At 36.6% G+C, this 27,534-nt stretch overlaps 1 protein-coding gene across 1 annotated transcript in view; it reads left to right on the top strand.

Moving 5' to 3' along the window:
• Positions 1–24,498, top strand: part of LOC139144466 (uncharacterized) — a 33,428-nt gene extending 8,930 nt beyond the window's left edge. The window contains exons 8-32 of the mRNA XM_070715164.1: positions 2,572–2,670; positions 3,169–3,291; positions 3,634–3,910; positions 6,996–7,063; positions 7,665–7,784; positions 8,365–8,484; positions 9,247–9,366; positions 9,822–9,976; positions 10,588–10,681; positions 11,331–11,651; positions 11,894–12,079; positions 12,722–13,117; positions 13,835–14,260; positions 14,387–14,596; positions 15,248–15,317; positions 16,170–16,384; positions 17,011–17,433; positions 21,185–21,307; positions 21,565–21,684; positions 22,073–22,189; positions 22,439–22,723; positions 23,013–23,129; positions 23,699–23,815; positions 24,053–24,158; positions 24,426–24,498. Coding sequence (XP_070571265.1) covers positions 2,572–2,670; positions 3,169–3,291; positions 3,634–3,910; positions 6,996–7,063; positions 7,665–7,784; positions 8,365–8,484; positions 9,247–9,366; positions 9,822–9,976; positions 10,588–10,681; positions 11,331–11,651; positions 11,894–12,079; positions 12,722–13,117; positions 13,835–14,260; positions 14,387–14,596; positions 15,248–15,317; positions 16,170–16,384; positions 17,011–17,433; positions 21,185–21,307; positions 21,565–21,684; positions 22,073–22,189; positions 22,439–22,723; positions 23,013–23,129; positions 23,699–23,815; positions 24,053–24,158; positions 24,426–24,498 — 4,481 coding nt within the window. The remainder of the gene's footprint in view (positions 1–2,571; positions 2,671–3,168; positions 3,292–3,633; positions 3,911–6,995; positions 7,064–7,664; positions 7,785–8,364; positions 8,485–9,246; positions 9,367–9,821; positions 9,977–10,587; positions 10,682–11,330; positions 11,652–11,893; positions 12,080–12,721; positions 13,118–13,834; positions 14,261–14,386; positions 14,597–15,247; positions 15,318–16,169; positions 16,385–17,010; positions 17,434–21,184; positions 21,308–21,564; positions 21,685–22,072; positions 22,190–22,438; positions 22,724–23,012; positions 23,130–23,698; positions 23,816–24,052; positions 24,159–24,425) is intronic.
• Positions 24,499–27,534: the final 3,036 nt, after the last annotated feature.

Here is a 27,534-nt window from a genome sequence, read left to right as displayed (position 1 = left end):
GTAAACATGTCCCTAAAAATGACCTTAGTCAAATTTGTGCTAGTCGTGATGAAATATTCAAATTTGTATATTTCATGGCAATTTTTGTCATTTTTGGTCAAAAATATCTTTAAAAAAAATATTTCAAAACTGCTAATCGAACAGCTTTGATATTTAGGACATAGATCTCTACTGATAGTCTTTTTCAGATTGTTCAAATTATGCAGAAATTTGCAACTTTGTATTTTTAGGACATTAAAGACATTTCAGACATTTTAAAGACATTAGGGATTACCAGAATGTGATATATTCAAGTTATGATGAAATTTACATTTTTTCATTTTAAGGGTGATTTTTACCATTTTGGTAAAAAAAAATTGTATAAAAATTAAAAGCAGGGTACACCAGCATTCGAAAGGTCTTTACGAATATGTTTTAAATTTCTGAGAAGTATATTTTTGAAATGTCACCCATTTATTTCAGGGTTTATTTAAAGATATTACAAACAAACGAACCTTTTTGTTTATGAAGGACTTTGTTGGACAAGGAAATAGGTTTTACCCTGCCAAGGACCCACTTTCCCCACTTTCTGCATATTGTGCCTTACTCTGACACTTTGACAACTTGACATGTTGTGTTTACTTTAGTGTGGATAACTTTATACCATGTGCACCAGAGAAGCCTTGACTAACTTCTTTTTTCTTCAAAATTTACAATTGTCTATACGAGAGGAAATGTCTTTAAGAAACCATCTTACAAGAATGGAGTATGCATTTCATACATATGCTTCTTTTCAACACAATAAGTCTCCCAAATTTTGAGCTTTTTCAGATGATTTTTGTACATTTTAAACAAGTGCGAACATAAAACGTCATCCACAATATGGTGATTTTTATTGCTTATGTTTTTGATAGGAAGGTCTTAACACTGTTGGTTTTTTCCTCTGACAAACTTTACATACAAAGTTGCAATGTTTATTTGCCCATTTTATAGTAAATTATTGTATTTTACTCTAGAAATGTTTCGTGTATTTTTAGAATAAATAATTTACTGGATATCAATGGTCTGTAATGTTATTTCAATTCTTGAACACCCCGTGAACGCCCAAAATTAAAGGTGTTCAACAAGTGCGCATAATGTGTTCTAGCCTTTAACACACTTATCGTTGAACGGCGTCCATGCGTTCAAAAAGTGTTACAGCCCTTTGAACGCGTAAAAGCGTTCAATTTTTTGAACACATCTCCTGTGCAACGTGTGTTCAGATACGGAACACCATAGTCTGATGAACACGTAGCGTTCAAAATCTGCACACGTATGTTCAAAAATTGAACGTTGGTTGAACACGTAGTGTTAAATTTCTGAACGTCTAGAGGCGTTCAAAAAGTGTTACAAAAAGGCGTTTAATTGGTGTTCTATCCTTGAACACTTAACTTTACAGAGTAGATGACAAAGAATCACGAGACAGCAGATCAAATGACGTAAAGTGACATGGCAATTAGGGGGAAAGGACGATATCTCATGAGACACAGAATTTATCAACTAAAAAGCCGTAATTCGGTTGTTTTTTATTTAATTGAGACACCGTACGATTCCTGATAAGCTACTGAATCAAGAATCTCTCTCAAGCATTCAACACTAGTTGGTGTCAATGACATCAGGCTACCGATAGAGGCAAAGATGGGCTTGACTTGTTTTAACGCTTGAAGATATGGCACAATTTTTTTTACTTGGCCACTTGATACCATTGCCTGGCAAGGTGACAGAAAATAAAAATAGATACATATAATCGAAGTGAAATGAAAGGTGATATGAATGCATAGCCTTAACAACCAATATCAGAACAGACACATTTCAATAACAAAACATAGTCTGTCTGTCTGTCTGTCTGTCTTTCTGTCTATCTTTAACTTTCTTTTTTCTTTCTTTTACTCTTTTTCTGTGGAGGAAAACACGTATGACCTGAACTATATGCTCTTGCCCTATCAGATATATTTTGGTATTTTTATTTCTTGTGAATTCGTGCACTTATATGATTTTGATAAAAGTTGTGACCAGTTTTACTTCCCGCAGTTTCTTCCATGAAACGCCCTCCACCAAAGTTCTGATACTGGAGTGTTTAGTTCATTCAAATTACGCTTTCATTTATATTAAATTTTAAATTGCGAATATAAAATAGCACTGACGATATGTGATTTCAATAACAAACAATATTGTATCCAAATTGCTATATTATACGCAACAAACTTTGATGTGGCAATAAACAATTCAACAGTGTTAGTATATGATGACTTAACTGACGGTTTGCTTTGCACCGCAAGCTGATTTTTTTAGAAATTATTTTATAATGCAGTGTCAAAGCATAAGACGGTTTTTAAAAACGTACAAAAACAAACAAAACGTTATGTCGCTTAACTAAAACAGTCTGCCATAGATTTGATCATTGCTTGTATTCGCTTCACCAATTGTTCTCTGGGTAATCTCTGCATTGAAATGAACGATATTTCATTCTACTCAACCTTTACCAATCTACGATCTTAAAAAGGTGCAATGTATTATTTAAAATATAAGAAGTCTTCACTTCTTTATTTCCAGACCTAAGCAACTGCTCAGAGGTAATATCCAATAGTTCTACCGACTTAAATAATGTTCCGTGCTGTGCTGGATATGAATCGAAGAACCGAACATGTGAAGGTATTACGTTTCGAGCATTTATTTATTTCGAATCGATGGCATTTCTGATCCGTGTTTGTTGAAGAATATTGTTGAAGGATCTTCACTTACCATTACATGACCCATACACTGTTGTTTGACATGGGCAATATAACACTAGAGGTTTTATGTAAAATAGATAGGTAAGGAGGTATTGTCGAAGAGTAAAAAGATAATCAGATCTCAAAGAAGGAAATGGCACAATAGGTGTCATTCTCAACACGAAGACTTTCCGATTGGATACGACGTGAGGCAAACTCACAGAATAACTTGTCAGCTACCCTCGATAAGCTTAAGTATTGAATATCCAGGATGAAGCTTACTACATATGTTAGGCAAGTTTTCGATACTTCGGTCTCAAGTAGGTATTTATCGGTAACGTTTCTTTACGTTTCACTAATGCTAACTTAACGTAACCACGGGGTATATTACAGGGTAAATTAGCTTTTAAACAATATTTAATACAAATATATAACACAGATATTGATGAATGTGCATCTTACGGAAGCTTGTGTGAACATAAGTGCATCAACACGCCTGGTTCCTTCTACTGTGACTGCAACAATGGTTACAAGCTACGTTCGGATAGAAAGTCATGTCAACGTAAGTTACGAGTGATTTTAGAGCTTGGACTTTAATAGCATCACCGCATTGGAAGTTCGGCACAGTGTAAAATATCATTTAAATGAATGTTTTATTCATTGATTGATTGATTGATTGTTTGATTGATTGCAATTGATTTATTGATTGATTGATTGACAGAATGAATAGTTTGTTGGTTTATTAATTGATTTGATTGATTGATTGATTGATTGATTGATTGATTGATTCATTATTGAATGGGATCGATTGATAGCTGGTTGGTTATTTGCTGATACGTTTATGTTTGATTGGTGGCAATAAGGTTTTCATTGCATTTAAGGTTGACGTATTTTTGTTTTTAAGGTTCATCAGTATTCGTGGCAGTTACGCAAACAAAGAAGGTGCACTACGATGCAGCCTTGGTTTGTGAGGGTTATAATATGGCTCTTGTAAAGGACGACAGCAGTGTAAAACACCAACAGATCAAGAACAGTGTTTACACTTCTGGAAGCTTCTGGTTCGATGCTATAATCTCCATAGACGGACAACATGTAGTATCGAGCGATGGTACAGTCTTGGAATGGCTAAACTTTAACCGAGGAGAGCCCAGTGGGGATGGCAGATGCCTGACGATGGCTACGTAAGTGATACACCCGTTGCGATATCCGTTATTATATCATACCAGTATATTGATGGTGCAAATACTGCGATCTGATTGGCAGTAAAGGGAAAGCAACTCCACACATCGTTCATATTTGGGTTGTTTGTGTTTTATGTATGATATCGTGTGTAATATAAGTGTATATCCTGTTTGGCTGTTTCATGTAAGTTGTTGTTTTAGCCATAGCGAGACGTACCCGTAATCTACATGTCTTGTGTTATTCCGGGTTGGGGCGGAGAGATTACTGCGACACTACGATCCTTTGGCGCTACGTTTCGAAAACAGAGTTTTCTTCATCAGTCGCTTAAAATTCAGTTTTGTTCAGTGAGACGTGTTGAATGGTTGATTGTTTTTATTTTGTAATATGTTGTTCCGCTTGAGTTTGTTGTTCAAATAAGGAAGCTAAACTATCGACTGTTTGATCTCGTTGTGTTTGTATAGGTTCTTGTGAACCTGAGTTTGAGCTATTGTTGTTTTTGTGAAGTCTGGCGCTTATAAGTGTGTCGCCTATATTTCTGTTCCTTCTGTATGCGATTATTGGTTTGTTTTGGAACAGTTTTTTTAGTGTTTCGTCTTTTTCAAGTTCATGCCAGTTTTCTGTCAGGGCTTGCTTGATTTTTGTTGTTTCTATGTACGGGCTGTATGTTGTTATGAAGACTATTGTATTATTGGTGGCGTTATTTTTTTCTTTTTGTTGTTCAAGCTAGGTAGTAAAGGGAAAGCAACTCCACACATCGTTCATATATTAGTGATTTGCGTTTAATGTATAGTAGTGTGTATTTTTTGTTTCACTGTCTTGTGTATGGAACCGATTAGGCACGGCGAAGGACCGTGGTGTATTGGCAATATACCACGGCAGGCATACGCGTGAGCTCTCAGCTTGAGCAAAAATCCGTTTATGATGTTCCACGCAAGAATTTCAATATACTGTTATGATATAATAGCAATAAATCACACCCAGCGACGGTATACCACTAGATTTTGACCAGTTCACTTCATATATGCACTCGCTATCGCTCGTGCATATATGTCGTGAACTGGTCAAAATCTTGTGGTATACTGTCGCTAGGTGTGCTTTATTAAACATTACACACATGTTAATACTTGAAATGACGTTAAATAATAACAACGGGGTGAGTTCTCAGGCGATCCGTACTTTTCAATAAGAAGTCAAAAAACAAAATAGAGAAGAGTGTCCAAACTAAAATTTGTAACGTGTGTTGAGGTTGTCGTTTGGAATCACGTCTGACATAAATCCTCGCAAATGTGTTAATATATTCGAAAGTCGAATTGTACATGATACGCATTTTTGCAAAACATTATTCAGAGCTAGAATGTATAACGCAATTGCAGGTTTAAAACAGTAGTGCCCGTTGTGAGGCAATGTTCATGTTGTCAGATCTAAGAGCACAATGACAGCTGAACAGTTTTTACTCGATCATAATTACATGTACAAGCTTTTTGGCATTTATCCTCTGGTCGCTCTCCTTCACGACAACCTGCATCTATGTCATCAGTTTTGGTGCGTCGGAACTTTTTTGCTTGGATCTTCGATGTGCCTTTTCAATGTATTAAACAAACAGTATGGCGGCTGGGATTTCACCTCCTACAATCGAAATTTGTGTATGATGGTAAAAGTTGTAAAAATCAGATATAATTATAAGAGACTGACAAAATATATCCCCTTGCGAATTGTAAGTCTCTGTGTTTTATTTTGTCGCCGTATTCAAATATCTAGACCGAACCGTCTGAACTTTCATGCCGTACAGTAAAGTCCCACAATCACTGGTATCCGCCAAAACAACGGGGGTCATTCGCTGCATCCACGTTGCACGTTAAACTTCAAAAAGTCGTGCCGTGAAATCAGTATTTCAGTATTTCCAGGCACTGTACAAAATATTCAAAAAGGCGTATTTTCAATGTACTGCACAGCAATCTCTTTTTGAATTGGTTAAATTCTAAGCAATTGAAAGTATGTACATGTACTACTTTCCCCCAATGTACCATTTAGACGGGAAGTTACGGGATCGTGGGCGCACAATGGGGGACTACTGATGACGCAGCCATTTGCATACACTTGGCGGGAGTTTTGAATCCTCATAACATCGCTTTGACTGTATGGTAAATTTTGAATAATCATAATGGACACTTTAGTGACGTATGCAAAGAGGGGTCAAATGGTCTTACAGGCAACACATTTTGAAACACGTGCGTTCACCGACAAAAAACGGAACATTTTTTCAGTTCGTTTTCGACTCAGAAATCATATGCAAGATTCAATGACAATATGAACGCTAGAAACATGGGGCAAAATCATGGGATTCTAGGACCAAACACAGCAAGTCTGTTCAGTAGCGTGGTTTTTAACATTTGCATAAATTTACGATAATCCGGCTTTTATAGGGAAGTTTCTGTAAGAGCCTATTTTCATCCTGACATTTATCCATAATTTGCCGTGATCTGTTTATCTTATCTAATACGCATACATGTAGGGGGCTCACATATTCAGAAACAAAGTTTCCCTGAAAATCACATCGAATTAACAATGTCAAGAGAAATAGTTATTCCTATAACATTTCATTGTACAGGGTTTTTTTAATCTCTTGAGTTGAGAGTAGCAGTACACTGAGACTGCGTCTTTATGAAAAACTGTCTTTGCATGATTATTAGTCATAATCTATGGTTTTCTTCGCTGACTTCGTCAGTTTATCCCAGGTCAAGTCGTTTCACATCAGAGTTTAAACTTTATTTGATTTTTGTTTAATTACCTGGGCTAATAAAACCGAACAAAACACTGACAAAATATTTAGCCACCTGACCTACTTTCAGACAACCGTGTACGCACATCATTATTTAAATAGTCAGCTACAGACAGATGGGTGACGACTGATGTAGCACATGTTACGCCAAACGTCATTCCTTATGGGCAACATACTATGTTTTACTTCATTACAAAAGAACGTACAAATATTTTAGTGCATTTCAGTATAAACAACAGGGTTTTCGGAAACAAAATTTCGTGTTTCATCGGAACACTCCTTATTATTTTTCTACATTTCTCTAGGGGCAACGATTTCCTTTGGAACGACTACAAATGTGAAGAGTCTGTACCATACATATGCGAGACTACTGGTTAGTGAAAATAATTATTATATTATATAGAATTCGAGCGTGGAGGCCTTTAATGATACATAGATATTCACTTTAGCCTTTACTTAACAAGAGAAATGAGCATTTAAGGGCATAATTTCCTTCAAGATGTACACTGTCGGGAATTTTAGGGATGCCACTGACGTATTAGTTACTCACATTTATCTATGTATTTCCTGTAAGATAGAAGTAATGGTGGTCTAGCTAAGTTTTCAAGCATATCATTTTTCAGTTATGAACTATACTACAGACTATGACAGTATAGTTTTCGCATCTTCTGTCCATTTGTTTTGATTAACCGTAGCTCGTATTCAGATTTCGAAATCCGACTCGAACTGTTTAGTCTCGCAATACACTCTGTTCGTACTCTTCACACGGATATCACTGGGCATGAGCTTGTTATCACCAATGTCACCGCTGTCATTGTTCTACGCAACCGGTGTGTTTATGTTTATCGCCATATCAGTTATTCTTCTCGACCTCATTATCTACAAATATTTTCTCCGCATCAGTCTACATAACTGGTTCATTCTTTTTCCCAACCGGTATAGATTTAACAAAAAATATCGCTACCTTGTTTCAGATAAATTTGACTGCGCAGTTCGCACATTTGCAAATCAATGTGACCTTATCTGCGAGCATAGACTTGGAAATTTGTTTTGCCCTTGCGATGATCCAAACTCAACGAATAACCCATGTGCAGGTGAGATGTAATGGGTCATTAAAATCCAGATGTAGAGATATGTATGTAGTCCAGCTTTTCTGTATTGATCGCTCGGTGTCAGTTATCGTTACGTACATAAGATCTTCTTTAGTGTAACTAGAATGGTTTCCTACCTGGAGACCACATTGCAATTATAGGCATTCAAAACCAACAATAAATCTTGAAGGTATTCGTTGAACGAGAAATTGCAATTGAATTCAAAGAGAGGGAGCACATTCGTGCCGTGATTTGTAGTGTTTAATACTTTATTCGACACTGTCTTGTTGATACCATCTTGATCGTGTAATTTTTGTTGTCTTTGTAGAGCACATAATAATGTTGTTGTTTTTTCAATTTGTAAATTACTGCTTTGTCAAATATCTTGCCTTTGGAACCAGTTAATTAAATTCAAGGTTACTCGCGTACAATAATCTCCACTTATTTGACTCCGTAAGCTACATTGACAAGTTGTCTAACGCAGACAAATTTTTGGATTCAAACAAATTAAGAAAACTGACGAAGTTTTCTTTTTGCCAAAAAAATACTAAAAATCACGTTAACAGATAGGCGTTTCTTGTAGGTGTTTCTGAATGTGCGTTCGGGGGTAAGGAAAAGAGTCCGTGTAACTGTGTCTGTGTAAATGAAGCAGTGTCGGCTGACTGTTATTGTCGTTCACAATCCGTAGATTTTGGATGCATAAGTAAGTGCTTTTAATTTGTCTCGTAATTCAGCATAATTACATGTTCAGGCATAAGTTCATGTGAACACGCAACAATCGGGCTGGAAACTTTTCAACTATTTCAGATCCTACTTCGTTTGTTATAAAATTTCACAGTGTGATTCGCAATAGGCAAAATTTATTACTTGTACTCTGTTACGCCAAACTGTAAATATACCTGTAGAGGTTGGAGTTCTTTTAGTAGGGCTTATATAATCCTCATGAGGACAAAATTAAAGTAAATGTCGATCAGCATAGTATACAGACGTTGGGGAGCAAATCAAACGTCTAACTATGTTAGAACGGAACCAAAGACTGGCAAGCTGAAAACAAGCTAATGCCTCATACAAATATCATTCTTAATGCTCTTTTATAACTTTGCCCAGATATGCTTACATCTTTCGTGGTGCATAAATAGCAAAACCAAATTTCAGTAGCTTTGTCCGCAGATAATGTCAACACATTCGGAATTAAAGTAGACAGTTGCTAGTTTCATTTACAGCTTCGAATCTGCGACGTACTTCAGTTTTATTAAGGACACAAAGGGGCAACAAATCATTATCATTATTTTAATCTCAAGGAAAACTATTTTAGTCCATCTCTTGATGGTGCACTTCATTACTACCTGACTATAATATACAACTTTAAAAAGCTCTAAACTGCCGGATGTAGGCGACTAAGCGGTTCCGGCGAATCCGACGAATCGGAGCAAATATGATGACTCGTAACGTTTTATTTGAACAGTATATGTTTCTAAGTGTGGTTTTAATGAAGTATTGGATTTAACTGTGAGAGACGTTGGTCTCATAACCTACCTATATTCTTGGAATACACGATGTGAATGGACTGTCAAGGTGCCAAGAGGTGGGTAAAATATAAGTCTCTTTGACATTATTTTACATAGTGATAGATCTCAGTTTGCCTGTGATATTCCTCAAGTTTTCGCTTTAAAAACGCTCGATGCCATGTCACACGCGTATATATTAGGCGCGATTTGCTATCTTGAGCCATTTTCTCGGAAGAACTCCCACAGAACCGAAAAGTACTCATCGGACAGCACACTTTTCGGTTACAGCAATTTTCAGAAGACAAAGTATGATGTTGCATTACCCATGATGCAATGTGGTTGTGCTTTGTTGCACAAAACGTGCTCTGATGGAGTTATTTATGGTGGATGTTACACATAATTGGCAAGGGTTTGCCACTCAGTCCCTTTATATCAACACTTAATTATGAAAACTAAAGGGTGCGATTATACTTTGAAAGAAAATCATGATACAACAACATTATATTTGCCGTTGTTTGTCATTATCTGAAAGGGAGCACCATCGTGGCAGTTATTGAATATTACAATATGGTTGGAGACTGCGTTCTGCCAAGATGTGATATCGATCTACTTGAAATACATGACAGAACCGATACGGGTGATGACAAAATTACATCTATATGTGGAGATGAGACAACACCTAAAGAGGTAAAAATCATTACATTATATTGTCACAGATAGAAAGACTGTGGTTTTGTTTTTCGAAACGGTAATTTTGTCCTATTTTTTCTACAGTCATGTTACTGGCAACGAAAGACACGTAATGCAGAGAAAGTGTTCAAGTTGCTTTACTACTTTGACCCAATACGTTGAATTAAGTAAACAAAGACCATTAAGAAACCTTATGATCTGTTATTTTCATACAAAACATGTACACAAGCAAACAAAGGACAAACAAACAACAGAAGTATAAAGACGGTAGCTCGGGGAACAAATCAGAGAGAGAGAGAGAGAGAGAGAGAGAGAGAGAGAGAGAGAGAGAGAGAGAGAGAGAGAGATTAATTCTTCAGTAATCTGGCATTGCGTGATTGCATTCCTACAAAAACATCTGTTTGTATGAGTGCGTTTACGTCGTAAAACACAGATATAGACATACAAAGGCACGAGTTATTACATTACTGTGAAACTTGAATGTAGCGAAACAGTGTCGTTTTATTTATGTCTAAAGATTTGTTTCACAGAAATTAAAAGTTTTTGTAGTAAATAATTTACCTAATGGCTACACATTGGTATTTATGTGAATTTTGGATGTTTTACAGATCGTTTACAGCAGCAGTAACATTATGTTAATTACATTCACAAATGACGACATGTATTTACAAAATGTATTTCAACTTGTATTCATACCGAGGGGTAAGTTTTCTCTCTATACATTCTGGTCAAGATTAGGCAATATTATGGTGAATTTCAAAATAGCATGGAATTACAACGTACTTTGCTGATTAGAAAAAAAAAAACATTTCTGGTGATAGAAAGTAACACCAACGGCATCCATTGCAAGCGTTCTCTTTTGATAGACTAGATTTTGCAACAATTTAACAAAATCCGACGTCCGCTGGTCTCACTTACAGAACACGTTCAGTTTAGGAAGTACCAATCGTTGTACAGACTCGTACACACTGTAGCGGGAGAAACCTATCGTTAGCGTTCTGTGCAGTTTCATGGACGGGAAGCGTGATAAAGGCAATATAAGAATGTTCAAGCTCTCGGTGTATATGTGTCGATGGGAGAGCGGCAACACTGACAATGTTAAACGTCGTATTAGGTTAAATTGTTGCAAACTTTATCGAAGGAGAACGTTTGTAATGAATGCAGGTGGTGTCATTTTCTATCGCCAGAAACGTTTTTCTTATCACCAAGGCACGTTGTAATTCCAAGCTATTTTGAAATTCACTATAACTTCTTAATAATTTGAAATTTTTAATCATTTCATCTATTTTTCCACCTTCAGCACTCAGAGTGGTTGTGTTTCTCATTGTTATGTACATTTTGGCAATTTCAGATATTCTTCAGTGCCCGCATTATATTGGTCGGAGAAGCGATGTCCACAGTCATTTCATCGAACAGTCTGGTCCGGTCGTTTTCATCGATACATCTTCGAAGTTTACCTGTGCTGGCAAAATAAACAAATGGGAAATAAACACCGAGTGGGCAAATGGATCTTCCTTACTTTTCCATCCTGGCATTTATCGTCGTCAAGAAGACAATCACTATGTATTAATCGGACAAAGTGACGTAGAGATTACTAACGCAACAGCTGATATGGTTACTTTGGAGCTCTCACCAGAAAACTTTCTTACATTTCAGCCAGGAGATTTTCTTGGTATGTATGAACATTTTTACCTACGTATCTACGTATTGACATAAGTACTCACATATGTATGTATGTATGTATGTATGTATGTATGTATGTATGTATGTGTATGTATGTATGTATGTATGTATGTATGTATGTATGTGTGATGTCAGTCAATAAAATGAAGCATTGGCTGAAATCTGCAATTAAAACATTTGCATGTCGTATGTTTGTTGACGTTGACGTTTACGCTTTCGGTATCTTTTCAGGCTTAATGTGTGAGTCTTCATGTCACATTCGTGGTACAAGTGATACATGTTTTCAATGTCCTGAATGTCCTGTTAACAATATCCGCAAGGCTTTGATAAGAGGGAATTTGCAGGAAGGACAAACGGTATCTGTCGACGATGTGCCCGGTGCTTTCTCTCTACCCATCGTTGCCATTCTTCAAAACTGTAAGTCACCATTTAATCCCTTGTAAAATAAGCAGAGCATATCACTGAAGAAGATGAAATACAGTTTATTGGTTATTTTATCAACGAACATTAGAGTTATACTACAATTGGTGGCAAGGAAAACTCATGATCTTATCGACGTGTGCTTATATTGAAAATAAAATCACAAACGCCATAAAACGGGAAGGTCAATATGGCAAACTTTGTACAGCAAACTTTAAAGAAACATCGGAATTCCCAGGGCCTTTGCAGAATACATTAACGTGACCAAGAACTGCAAAAGAAACTGTTGGATCGTTAGGAAAGTGCGCACTTTGTGGGAACTCAGAAAATATTCACAAATCTTACTATGCGAACTAAGACGTGTAGTTTGTCCTGGCCGCCCAATCCATGGTAACCTACATTCTACAGGGCCCTGGGTTGTTCCATAATCGAAATTATGAAAAGAATTTCCAAAAGGAAATAACTGTTATACACCACAATGCAAGCGTATTATGTTGGTTTAGCTTTTTGGTAGATTGTTATATTGTATGAACGGAATTGAAATTGGAAAACAAGGGTGGACAGTCAGCTACCTACTCAGTCTATATAATCCCATGTTTCGGACCTCTCGTCTTCTGTTTTGATTTTGTTTGTCCGTAGACTGCGAGGATGGTGACTGTTCCGGGTGTGGATCTCCCCGTACACTGACAAGCACAGCTGGTTCCGTTCATACTACAAACTATTTGACCGGAGATCTGCATTACTACCCGGACACTTTCTGCAAATGGACCATTGTCGCACCGTCTAGCCAGTACATTCATGTTAAGTTCGAATCTTTTGACGTCCCAAGTAGTCACAGTGGTGACGGCCAAAGACATTGTGCCAGCTACGTTGCCTTATATAACGGCTCAGACGTCAACGATATAGACCTCATGGATACATTTTGTGGATCTCACATTCCACTCCTTTCATCCCTGTCCAATGAGTTGACTATCGTCTTTTCGTCGGATCAAACTACCTCCGGAAGAGGTTTCTATGCTACGTACCACTTCACAGGTAATGCACGCGCGCCCCGGTAATTTTAAAAACAATACGATTTCTTCTGAAAATAAAATATGTGCCTGGCAAATGATGGAAGCTTTGACACACCAGGGGAATTATACGTCCAGGTCACAATGCGTTAAAAAATAACTACGTCAAACAATTTATTATCAACAATCTATCTCTGTACGTTATTCAACAAACAAAATAATGGTGAACATGTTTATGCACTTTACATGTCTATATTTGTAGAGACAATGCTTTTAATGTCTCACAAAATGAATCCCCCACAGATAACCAACATAAACATTAAACAGTTTACTTTCATTATTTCCTACATAATTTAAAACAAACTTACATAAAAACGACAACGGTTTACTTTTCACTCTTAAGATAACACAACCTTCTGGGTTGTAGTAATTCATGATGAAAACACAGTGTGGTTCACAATTTTTAACTTTATCTATTTTATTTTTCGAAGTTGCCCTTTTCTGTGCTTTGGATTTCAATGTACACGATCCGGATATAAGGCTTTACATGTAGGACCAACATAATGTGAACGTGAGGCCCTCCCTTAGAAATAATATAGTGTTTTAATCTATACATATTAAAGATACATTAAGCTTCTCCTGAAAAAAGTGTACCATAAGCAATGTAAATATAGCTTATCGCTTTTTGATATTGATAATAGACATCTTAAAAAACTGCACTGACATAGCAATTTATTATTAGATTGCCAAGGCTATGGAATGGATATGTCGGAATGTGAACATCATATACACGCTACTTCAGAATGTGGATATTTCAAATCGTCTGGATACCCCCATCCATACCAATCGAATATCATGTGTAGTTGGAGTATTGAAGTGGCTGATGATGACGTCATTTTATTTGAATTCCTCGATTTCAATGTTGGCGACAGAAGCTGCGAGCGTGATCTTGTGAAAGTTTATAGTTCGTTAACAGCTGATGACGCGTACTTGTTCCATACCTTGTGTGGAGATGAAAAGCCTAGTCCTATCATATCGCCTTCATCAACACTGTACATAGAATTCCAAGGAGCACAGATGTCGGACGGGGCTAGCACTGGTTTCTTGGCCAGGTATACAGCCATTCCATACCAACTGGAAATCCCGCAACAGCAACCAAGTGACCTGCGTAAGTACTTGTATAGCAGAACCCCTAACATTGCCTATATTCAATGACCTTACATCATGCAAATTTCAATAAGGCTATATTCAAATAAATATAACATTTTTCATAAATTTTAAATTTGTCTTTTAGACTATACATGTCTGGAAGATTGGAAACTGTATGGAAGGAAATGTTATAAATTCTATAGACACGATACAGGGTTGTCGTGGAGACAAGCTGAATACCGTTGTAGCGGAGAGGGCGCTCATCTTGCGAGCATACTGAATGAGGACGAATCGAAATTTATTATGTACTCGCTGATCAATGACTGGTGGTATGGTGACACCTCAACGTATATAGGTTAGTGATAACCTGATGGAATACAGGACAATGATATCCTCGTAACAGTTAAACAACACGCGTTATTTGATTCATACTATTGTATAATGCTAGAGAGTATGTGACGAGGGTAATTTTTAAAGTAATTTCGCAAAAACATCCCGATATCCTACGCTTCCGACATAAAACAATGAAATATTTGAGGCTATGATTTTAGCTCTGACTGGAAACAATGTGATGCCCGAAGAGAATATTTGGGATTGAATTCTTTGATGAGCTGCCTAACCTGATCAGTACCTGAGCATGCGTCGGCGCTTTTTCCTCGTCTATACATACATTTCAAATTTCAAACGATCTCTGAAAAGGTCTGTCGACAATTAAGAGGAAAAATTGTTCTGACTTAATGTGAAAGCAACTTATTGCACTAAAATATTACAACATTTTATCTAATGGCCAACTGCAAAGGTACGTTGATACAAAACATTACCAATTGTCTGAATATATGAAAATAATGTCTTCCCTCTTGCATTGTCTACGTCAATATGCGTTTCACTAATATCACAATTGATATGCTTCCTCAATATTTAATTGTAAAAGTGTCAGTGACTTTAAACAGTAAATGTATAGTTATATTCTGTAATATGCCACTCACAACCGCTATGTTTTGTGAAGGTCTGGCAGATGAAGCTGTTCAGGGACAGTATCGGTGGACAGATGGAAATCCAATGAGCTATGCAGACTGGTATGTTCCATTATTCCTATATTGTTTGGAGTTATAATTTGTTATTTGTCGCGCTCTCCTACGGGTGACTTATTAGTTCATCTTCGGTTTCGCTACCAGCGCAGTCTTTCTTCATGGAAGTATTTTCGGATTCAGTCGAATGATAGATGTCTTGAGAGCCACCGAACAAAACGAGGGGGAAGATATAATACGATACAATTGTTTTATTATAGAGTTTTCAAATACTTTTTGAGCCCTGAAATGGCCTTCACCAAGTTTCCTTTTTTTGCAAGTTAATTGTACCATCAGCGCATCTTTTTATGCGAAACATTCTAAATTTTAGATAACTTTCCGTCCTACACAACGTATTTTCAGGGTGCCCTGTTTTTGTAATCTTCATATATAACGATAATAATAAAACATTCTTTTTTCTAGCGAGTGATTATAAAAAATTATCTTTGAGATAAAAACCACCTTCACACTGATCACTGGACATAATAGTGTTCTGATGACAAATATAAAAACTGTCGAGCATGCGTCAAGTTACAATAATTGTAATGGTGTTTGTATATGCGGTTCACGCATGTATGTAGTGAGTCCGTAAAAAAAACATTAAATTGTTAAAATTCTTGTTCAGGGAGTTGTTTTTCATTCCCAACGAGTAAGATACCTTCTTAACGGCTACATGAAAAAACACAACTTCTCTGTCTTCTTTGTAAATTGAAGGAAATTTCATAGAGAACAGCTGTTAAACTTGTTAAAAATTTAATTCTCAAAGTTTAAATATCATGGACCCTATTTCTTTATTGTGTCTTCGTCGGTGAGGAGAAGCCATGAAAGGGAAAGTTAAATAATGCGTTTGTTTTGTCTCAGGGAAAGGGCCCGGACTAACACTGGAACCAATCAACCTGATGGTGCCAGGTTTGAACAGTGCACAAAGATCGAATTGTCTGATTTTCATCTCACCGACCACTGGCATGATATTTCATGTGTGTCAAACACAATGAACCAATATATATGCAAGCGAGATGCGGTACTCGATGGTCTGATAGAAGAAGTCGACCACTACCAAGGCATATCCGTATACGGTAATTATAATGAGGACAATAATAAGAGTATAATAGTTATTAGTAAAGTTAATGAGATATGCAGTTTTAAAAGTCCATATGGCAACAAGAAATTAACAAGACTAGTGCGTAACAAGGTATAGATCGTCAGGTGACCTTATGTGCCTGTAAACTTTTACTGGATGTTCTGTAAATCGTTCTTTTTATTGGAAGCGTGAATTTTAAACAAATATGAATTAGTATCCTCATTCGGATATTGTTTGTCCATTGCGTTAGACGGCTCGAGCATCTCAACTGTTTGGTGTTGTATAAAATATTCGAGGATATGAAACGGTATGGATTTTTATTTATATTGTGTTATTATTTTATTCATTCTTTGTGCGCTAATCCATTACGAAACATTTTATTAATTAATTCTTTTTTATCTATTTCGGGGTAGGTTTTTAGTTTTTTATCGTTGCAATGGCCAAAATTGCTTGAAGTTAAAAAAAATAATACAAATTTACACTCAGTCAGATCTTATTCTGGCAAAGTAAATGTGCTGTCAAACTGATTTCGGAGATGTTTTCTTATTTAATCGACTTCAATGACAAAATTTTATTTAGCAAAATCCAAACTGACATATGGGGGTTTTTGACTATTTTCAGCTTGTGATGACGATTCTTGGGGACGGTTTGGCGACGTCTGCTTCAAGCCTAAATCTGCGTTGTCAAGTGAAGCCTCCTGCGAACACGCAGACTTAGGTTTCACGGAAATCTCGTTGGAAGAATTGATGATTGTGAAATATTACCTACGATATGTTTTGTCCCATCATTCATCAGGATACATACTAGTGGGTCAAGCAAATATAATAAGCGCTGACGTGATAAAAATGATCGTCGATGACTGTAGAAACAGCACACTTGATAACACAACGGTCTGCTCCGTTGGAGACCACGCCGACAGCATAACCGAGTCTCTGAATTCTTCCAACACCTGTCTTGTATTCAACTCGTCCGAATGGTCCTTAAGATTGATTTCCTGTGACCATAGTCGAATTAAAGACATTCTGTGTGTGAAAGAAGCTTCTGGTAAATTAATTACTTTGGAGTATATTGATACATAAAATAAATGTAATATTCCATTAGCTAACCGAATAGAGAAGTGTCTCGTTGGATGGGTGAATGGATAGATTGGCAGATGGATGGATGAATTTGTGGTTATAATAATAATGGTTTATTGTAAGCACTCAAAGGTGACCGACGGTCAAAAAATATGAGTTACAGGGAAATAAAAAGAAGTATTACATCTAGAAAATACTTACTGAATAATATAAAATAAAATAAATTATTGCGTGTAAAAACACTGACAGAGTAAAATAAAATAAAACAAAGTATTACATCTAAAAACGCTGACTGATAAAATGCAGAGAGATAAATGCGTTGTTGAATAAGAAGACTGAGCATTACAAAATCATGATGACTGATTGTTCAATCTAATACAATGTACAATGGGCTATTTTCCATTCGTGTTGTCCTACATTTAAAGGTTAATCTATTCTTATGTCGGGTCTCGTAACCATGTGAATGGATATTTGGCACTAAGTGATGTAGCTTGTGGTGTTCATTTGTTACTTCAGACCCAAATTTTCTACAAATTTGTTTACGCCTGTCTTCTAAACTCACAATTCCCAAACATTTTAAAGCATCGTCATAGTGAGTGAAAGGCAAGATGATTCTAAGTGCTCTTTTCTGGACACTCTCAATCGCCATTTTCAATTTCTCGGTGAGCCAACCTTCCCAAACTATGCAAGAAAATTCCAGACATGATCTAATAAGTGAAATGTAAATCCGTTTTAGGTCCTCCGTTGTTGCCCCATATCTACATAATACTCTCATTAAATGTAATCTCTTACTGGCTTTAGATATAATATCATCAATGTGTGAATCCCATTTAAGCGTGTCAAGTAATGTAAGACCAAGACTTTTGTATGAAGTTACAACTTCTAAAGCAACGTTGTTGATGTTCAGTGGAGGAATGAATATTTCAGATTTTGAAAAGACTATTCTCATTTCTTTACACTTTTTAATGTTCAGTTCCATCTTGTTTCTCTGAGACCATTTGTAAATTTCATCAAGGTCTGACTGTAGAGTTGAATTTGTAATATTCTTGTGGCAGAAGTGTTCTGATATGGTTGTGTCATCCATAAAGATAAAGTGAGAGTTCCTGATTATAGTATGAAGATCATTGACCATAAGTACAAACAAAATTGGTCCAAGTTTAGTACCCTGAGGTACTCCGGCGATAACAGTTCTCCAACTTGATATAGCGTTATCTATCACAACTCGTTGCTTTCTGTTAAAAAGGAAGTGGGCAACCCATTTGATTAAATTTGTATTGATTCCTAGCTTAATCAATTTAGACAAAAGAAAAGTATGGTCAATTTTATCAAAAGCTTTGCTGTAATCGAGATAGCATATTCTGACCATGTGTCTCTGGTTTTCAAGGCTTTGAGTCCAAGACTGTAACATGTCGACCATGGCAAACGTTGAAGACGACTTTCTGATACTTGCATACTGTTTGGGGTCAATTTTCCCCTTCACTTCCTGTTTGATCCACTTCTCAACTAAAGACTCCATTATCTTGGCAATAGTATTGGTCAGGGAAATTGGCCTAAAGTCACTCAATGAGCATGGGTCCTTGACTTTGGGCAAAGGAACAATGTTCGCCTCTTTCATTGATGACGGAACCAGGCCTTCCGAAAACGAAGCGTTATAAATGTCAACAAGTGGTATGGCAAATTCCTCAGCAAATTCTTTGAGAACTTTATTAGAGATTCCATCAGGGCCACCTTTCTTATGTACAGGTACAGTTTTTATTAGTTTCACCAGTCCGTTGTACGTCACCGGTGGAAGGTTTTGCCCTTTTGGCATGGCGGAATGAATGAATCAAGGTCTAACGGGTTATAGTCTTTTGTTATGCTAATGAAGTACTTGTTAATCGCATCTGCTAAGTCGTTACCATGGAGACGTTTGCCGTCAATGTCCAAGTCTACAGTAGATTTCTTGTGATTACGACCAGTTAGGTTATTTACCGTTTTCCACCACTGTCGGGCATCACCAGGTTTGGTCTGTTCTATTTTGTTCTGATAATATCTCTTCTTACTGTCATGAATAGCTTTCTTTACTTTGTTTCTCCAGTACCTGTACACCAATGACTTTCCACGGCTATAGGCTTTCTGTCTCTTCGAATCATTGCTTTAATTTCAACAGTCATAAATGGCTTATCGGATGTGTAGATTTTGGTTTGCTTAAGTGGAAAGAAGCTATCTATTGCCATTTTTGTGGTATTAAGGAATTGTTTAGTCTTTTCCTCGCATGAGTTTTCGCTGAGTACTTCATTCCAGTTATGCCCAACTACCCATTGGCCGAACGCTTGTACAGCCGATTCTTTCATTGGTCGAGTTGTTATTGTTCGTGGCGGCACTTTTAGGGATGATTTCGAAGACATGATAACGGTTGAGTGATCAGAGTTAGCTATAGGAGCAATGGATACAGGTTTATTGAAATGTTCGCCGATGTTGGTTAAAATTAGGTCGAGAACCGCGTCCTTCCTAGTCGGAGACTTGACGGCCTGTTTTAACTGACAGGTGTTCAATACATTACGTATATTTGCACGATTAAAATCTCCCATGATGATTATACCTGTGTAAGGTGATTTCGCTCTGACTTTGTCAACTGTTTGAATGACGTGGTTTGTCAGTTGGTTATTATCGTTTCCAGGCGGGTGATAGATACATCCTATTAATAGCTGTGAAATGGATCTTGGTAGCAAGTAAGGGCGAGCTGTACACCATGTTGACTCGATGTTTTCTCCACCAGCTAAGAAGTCACTTTTCAGGGATCTTGATTGAAAATATTCATTTAAATACAAACACACTCCACCGCCCCCTTTTTAAACACGATCTTTACGATACAATTTATAGCCTTCGATGGATACAGCATCATCGATGATTTCGTCATTAAACCAAGTTTCTGTAACTGCTGCAACCAGGATGTTATTACTTATGCATACAGACTGTAATTCGTCAACTTTTCGATTGAGTGATCTGGCGTTGGTTAAAAGTAAGTTAGGCAGAATTCTAGGATAGACTGCTTTCCTGCATTCGACCAAAAATCTATGACTTCTATTATTTTGTTGGACCGATGGAGGTCGATGAGTAATCATCACTGGAATTCGTCGCTGTTTATTCCTACCAGAAGAACACCCTCTTTTTGTAGGAGTAAAAAATTTACACACTTTCAAATCCTTTAACCTTTGCCAGATGTCGAGTTTCAGCCTTGCTTTTATCGAATTCATTCTAATGTTAATGAGACTCACTCTGCTGTACACAAGACGTGATGACATTCCTCCAGGTGTTCAAGTTCTATCAAGTCCAGGTCAAGTTGAACCAAACCAAAAACTCAGTTTGCTTCTTTCTGTAAATTTCCTCAGTAGTTGTGAAAATGGAAACACGAATCGAGACCAGTTGTATCTCTGAACCTTAAAATACCACTCAGTTGTGTTAAAACTTGAAGCAAACGGCAAAAATGGCATTGAAATTGTAAAATACTGGAGAGCAGATTTTTGGTGCTGCATGAAGCGCCACCACTATCACCTAAAAATGATGGGAGGGAGGGAGGGTGGTTAGATGAGCAGAGGGACTGACAGACTGATTTGTTTCTTTGTTTGATTGAACAGAAAACAAAATACAAGTCAGGCGACGGCTCAAAGAATATGTCAATACTTACTTTTTCGATTGATATCAGGAATAATATTTGCTATATTCATATTACCTTTCAGTCTACGAAGCAAAGATTTGTGATGGTTACAACTACCAATGTGGAAACAGCGACTGCATACACAATGTATACGTGTGCGATGGCATAGACGACTGTGGAGATGGTTCCGATGAGCAAGAATGCGGTTGGTTCATATTGTGTCTTATTGTTGAAATGAATATATCATGAAATTAATATTAATTTATACGAAACAAACTTTCTAATGTACAACAAATGTCAGTTCAAAATCAGTGACATTTCTTGCAGCAAATGCGGAGAGCATAATATTGCATTGATAACTTGTTTCCAAGTTTCCCTCTCTATTGTATTAACACTAATGGTTTACGGTTCCATGCGAATGGTGTATTCGCTTGGCTAACAGTAACCTATGCTTAATTACAGATATGGCAGGGCCGTGCACAAGTGACAGTTTCCAATGTTCAAATGGTCGATGTATTCCAGTTTCGTTTTACTGTGATTTTATAGACCAGTGCGGCGACAACAGCGATGAAGAGACCTGCGGTTTGTATACTTGTTTAAGCATAAGCAATTATTACTTTCATTTATATTGTAAGAAATTTATAGTAAGCATATAAATGATAGAAAATTGAAATTCGTTATGGGCGTAAATATTTCTTATGCATTGACAGGAGAAAGGCGTCATAAAACATTCTGCTGTAAAGCAAAACTCTATAACATTCTTTTGTTTCTGCATTTAAGTAATATGACTATGTATCGTATTCACGATACAATACCTATTTTACGGTGCAGTGTGATCGCTGTCAGACGAAAAAATGACCTTATATGAAACATGTTTATAATATCCGTTGTCTATATCACTACTTCATAACATGCACTATCGGTTATTGTATAGTTTTTGTTGATACAACTTCCGTATCATCACATATAGTTTACCGAAACTGTACAGCGGACCAGTTTATGTGTGATAATGGACAGTGCGTGGATATCTCCAATAGATGCGACTTCATTTCAGATTGTATTGATGGCTCTGATGAAGTACTTTGCGGTAAGTTACTAATTTCTGTCATTGTCAAGACAATAGATGACCATTGCGTTTCAGCAAGTGTTTCATCGCACACTAGTGACATGTGTAAATTGTAAATGGATTAGAACTATAAGCTCGTCAGTGATTCAATAAATACGTCTATACCTGCCCCATGGTAAACTACGCAATGCTCATAGTATGAAATAACCTCGTCCCGAAATGTAGGTTTTGATGATTTTCTTTTAATTGTAATTTTCTCGACCAATTCAGATGTATGCAAGGGGTTCCTTTGCTATTACCTTGACTGTTTACCAAACCGAGCAAGGTGTGACGGAGAGAAAGACTGCGCTGGCAGCGAAAACGAGGATGAAATGAATTGTATTCATCGCAACAATACACACAATGTTGATATTGGCATGCAACTTTCATGTGGATCAAATGGTTTCAAATGCAATAATGGACGTTGTATCGACAGAAAGTGGATGTGTATTTATGATTTTGATAAGTATGGTTACCAGCTTGGATGTCGTGACGTCACTCATTTAAGGCAGTGTGGTAAGTCAGGTTTTTTGCCACAACTATTTCAATTAAGTCTGCTTTGAATTTTGTTCATTTTCAAACTTGTCAACTTCCCACTAAAGATGGTAGCGTTCATTTAAAATCACATTTCTGATGGGGGTATTAAACGACTTTATGAAACGATTCCTGACATTGCAATGTCCGGAGTCTGCGCATTATCCCGTGTATTCCCTCTCATTTGTCAGCCAGCAAAAAGAGATTAAGCGTGATTTGTTTTGATTTATGCGTTTAATCTAAAAAGTGAAACGTACTTCTAATTCAACAGAACATTTTAGCTGTCCACCTACCATGTTTAAGTGTCCTGACAGTTACTGCATTCCATTATATCGGCGATGCAATGGTATATTCGATTGTCCGTATGGCCTTGATGAACACAACTGTGGTAAGCCAACTTTGCTATCAGACTGAGTGTGAAGTATGTATCGTTAAAACAGATTAAATTATAATTGATATGTTTGCAGCTATTATGAAACAAAAGTCGCCTTATAAAGTCGATATCAACTTGATGTAGAGCTTAAATCGTCAAAAATTGAAACGATAGAAGATTGAATGTGATCGGATATCTTTGAACTTAGTTATAGCAACATTGACGATGATCCACGACGACTTGCATTTGAATTATCAACATCTTGTATTAATTTTGTACTCTTCAAAAGAGACAGTACTTTATTCTGCGTATCTTTCTGAGACGTGCCTATAGGTAATCGATCACAAAATGATGACTGCTCTCATTATCTTGTAAAACAACGTATAGGCACGTTATCGGTGCCCTTTTGCGTGCTATATCGCGAGTTATGCCAACGTGTCTTGAGTCCAGTGCTGCTTTCTATTGCCATATAGAATATGTGGAATGCATTATGGCTTTAAATATTATCTTATCTTTTTACTGTAGTGTTATCAATTACATTGTTACAATATTAAATTATGCTTTTTCCTGTTCAATTTATGTAGAATCATACAACTGTTCTGGTAATTACCGTTGCCATGGAATGAAGAATTGCATACCGTTAACGGAAAGATGCGATGGAATTAAACAATGTCTGTATGGAGATGACGAGCTGTTGTGTGGTAAGGAATATTATGGAATATTAAATGTAGAAACCTATATCTCAGCTTTTTATGTTACCATATTCAATCGGTAATTAATATGGTAAGATAATGTTGCAAAGGTCAGACTTTAATGATTTCAGCTATTTCACGTCAATGACCGACGCTGAACTACTTTTTATCTATTTCGAATTCATAAGTCAGAAATTTTCAACCTCTGCATGGTCTCGACTTATAGTTAAGCTGTATTCATTCCAGATGATTATTGCCCAGATTTTTGTGAATGTCATGGTTCTGCAATTGACTGTACCAACCAGGAGATCGGTGTCTTGCCAGTCTCTGTCGGTCAAAACACGAAGAAACTGTAAGTATAATTGTTGACAACGGCCAAAGGTAAAATCGCAATTTTAATGAGAATTTGATGATAATGAACAAGCCTCAACGATGGTGAGCTTAAATCAGTATTTGTATCAAATGCATATGTTTATGAAAACATGGCCTGTAATTCCTTCAAAACCCGAGTTGTTTTGGCATGTCAGCAGAAGCACAAACGACAAATATTGTTTCACAAAAATTCTCATCGTCGTCAAGTCAGTCATCAGCATTTCTTGCTTTTTTCAAATATGTACAGAAATTTATCCGGAACCTCATTTGATATTGAGGAACAAGACTTTGAGGATCTCCGAGTGTTAGCAGAATTGTGAGTACAAATTAAATATATGCATGGAACGTAATATTACCAATCCTGAACCCGAAATGGTCAGTCTCTCCAGTCACCTGCATCAAGTTGTACCTATATATCTGTACACTCTAGCCGGACACCTGTTACTACCACCTGTCATTTGTGACAAATTGTTTTTCGTGATATATGCTTCATATTGAACCATCAGATGGATAGATAAACAGATGGATAGACAGATAGATAGATAGATGGATAGACAGATAGATAGATAGATAGATAGATAGATGGATGAAAGGAAAGGACGGACGGATAGTAAGATAGAGATAAATACATCATACATACATACATACATACATACATACATACATACATACATACATACATACATACATACATACATACATACATACATACATACATACATACATACATACATACATACATACATACATAAAGTCAGTCAGTTAAGCTATGTACTTATTGCTTTGATTTAAGGTTTGTAAACGATGCGTGATAGCGAGTCGGTTTGCTGAGGCTTCATAAAATGTACAGCGCGAGGAGGTGTCATTTTAAAAAACTGTACCGTAACAGCTATAGCTCGGTTAATGAACCACTACATTTAAGGGTGACTAGGTGCCGAACGTTGTGACATCGAATCCCATCGCAAATCTTCAGAAAAAAACGTACATACATGCGTACATACTTGATTGTTAAAAATCGATGATTGGTGTTTTTGTTTATTTCAGAGACATATCGCATAATTCAATAACTCTAATCCGACCGAAAAAGTTTAGGTTCCTCGCAAATCTATACCTGCTGTAAGTATACCTATTGATGTCATTCGCTACCTGTTTCTAATATTTTAATACATGGATATTAAACCACCAGTTTAATGCATACGTAATGACCTTAATATTTTGACATTCTAAATAGGGCGACGTTGTTTATTTCCGTTTAATGTCGTCTTTCTGCTAACCCTGGTTATTATTTTGACAGGAATCTTGAAGCAAATGACATTCAAGTTTTGCTTGAAGACACATTTCATGGATTGCACAACCTGAAGAAATTGTGAGATTATTTTCTATTATTATTTTAGATTTCTTGCAAATTAAACCATTGTAAATTCATTCGTAAAATGGATAATGGATTAATGTATTCACCTCAATGGAATGTCAATATCCCTATATTGATCTGAAATTGTCCTACTGTAAATACTACTCTGTGACACTGCCAACAAGTATTTGAAAAGTTCACTGACAGTGAACCTTCATGAATAGTACACAAATAAGCTGAATCTGAAGTGTAAAACTTTCGTAACAGTTATTTTCCTATGTCTGTCAAGGTTTTATTGCTCTCATAGTTCTTTACCGATACTTAGATGACTTAAGACCCCATTTATCAAATACAAATTTATACCGTAGTTGTGTGCACTTGCCACTCTTAACCTTTGGCAATCAGAGTGAAGCAGAAATGTACTTTGAGTTACACATATAGAGAATGGATTTCAGAAAAGCATAATATTGAATCCTGTGCTGCTTTCTGTGGTGTTGGTCCGTCGGACTTACATGTTTCGTTCTTGAAAAAGTATCCTGTTGCAAGCGAAAGTATTGTTCGTCCAAATAATGTCAAACTCGAGCAATATGTTACGTCTACGTTTATTACTTCAGTGCAATTGTTTTGACAATAAAATATAATATGGTGATATAACGATATCAATAAAGTATACAGTGTGCACAGCAACATTGTTTTCAACTTATAATACGAGAGAGCACGTACATTTGTATTTTTGTTTATCTAACAGCATATGTATTAAATTTTACTATTGAAATATCCACAATGAGAAAACGTACTGTTTTTACCGGAAATTGACCAAGGCTTAGTTGAACATGATCTTCCTTGGTTACACGAAATCACTCTCGTATTCACTTGATTTGCGACTTATTGTCATTTTATACTAATTAATATTTAATTCGTCTCTAGATTCCTGTCAGGAAACAAAATCATGATGATAAAGATTGGTGCGTTTCAAGACCTTGGAATTCTCCGATATCTGTAAGACTTCAAACACAAACACGTTTTATGGAAGCCATGTGCTTTAAAGTACCGTATCGCCTAGTGAAAGTCGCCATTCAGCTACCGTCCATATTACAATCACATCATTGCATACCAACTTGAAAATAATGCCGGAGAGATTGTTGGTATCTCACGTTATAGATATCATCGAATTGTGGCTGGTAAAGTCTATGATCAAGTCGGACCGGAGTCAGAACGCCATAAGGCATTTAAAGTTTTGCCATAGCTAGTTCTTTAACATAGTCAGCTTTCAAACACCAAACCTGAATTTGACTGCCGGAGTCATGCCAACATGCACTTAAACAATTTGCTTTCTTCAAAGCGCAGCGATAATTCTAGATTGCAATATACTATAGCATAAACGTGAAATATACATCAAAAACCAATTATTGACTCGAAACTACCTACTTTACGTAACTGATCGAATAATTCGATATTTATAGGAACGTTACAGAAAATGTATTTGACGTAGAAAGCACCTCCGTATTTCAACCGTTGGAAAGCTTACAAGAAATGTGAGTACCTTATTCATGCCCTGCCACATGCTTCAAACTTTGCTTCTCTTCAAACAAAAAACAAAGTATTTTCTCGTGTGGACAACGCACATGGAAGTTGTCAGTCAGAAATTTCTTAACGCAAGCCTTGTTGTTAATTCTTGTTGCTTAGCTCTCGACTTCATTCATCCATGATGTTACTGAAACACGGTTGTACTGCCTTGCAAAAACATTTATATTGTTTAATAATATTCTGTCATGATTTCAGACACACTGATGCTTACCGATATTGCTGTATGGTCAGAAAACACCAGGATGTAGATGTTTGCACACCACTTGCTGATGCATTCTCCTCTTGCGAAGATCTCATGGCCAATCAAGTTCTAAGATGGTCTATTTGGGTCCTCGGAATATCAGCTTTTCTCGGCAACATTTTTGTTATCATTTGGCGTATCAAGGAAAATGACCTAAATAAAGTGCCTTCGTTTCTA

This window comes from Ptychodera flava, chromosome 11 (assembly GCF_041260155.1).
Source record: "Ptychodera flava strain L36383 chromosome 11, AS_Pfla_20210202, whole genome shotgun sequence".
NCBI lineage: Eukaryota > Metazoa > Hemichordata > Enteropneusta > Ptychoderidae > Ptychodera > Ptychodera flava.
This window is presented reverse-complemented; position numbering and strand designations above follow the sequence as displayed.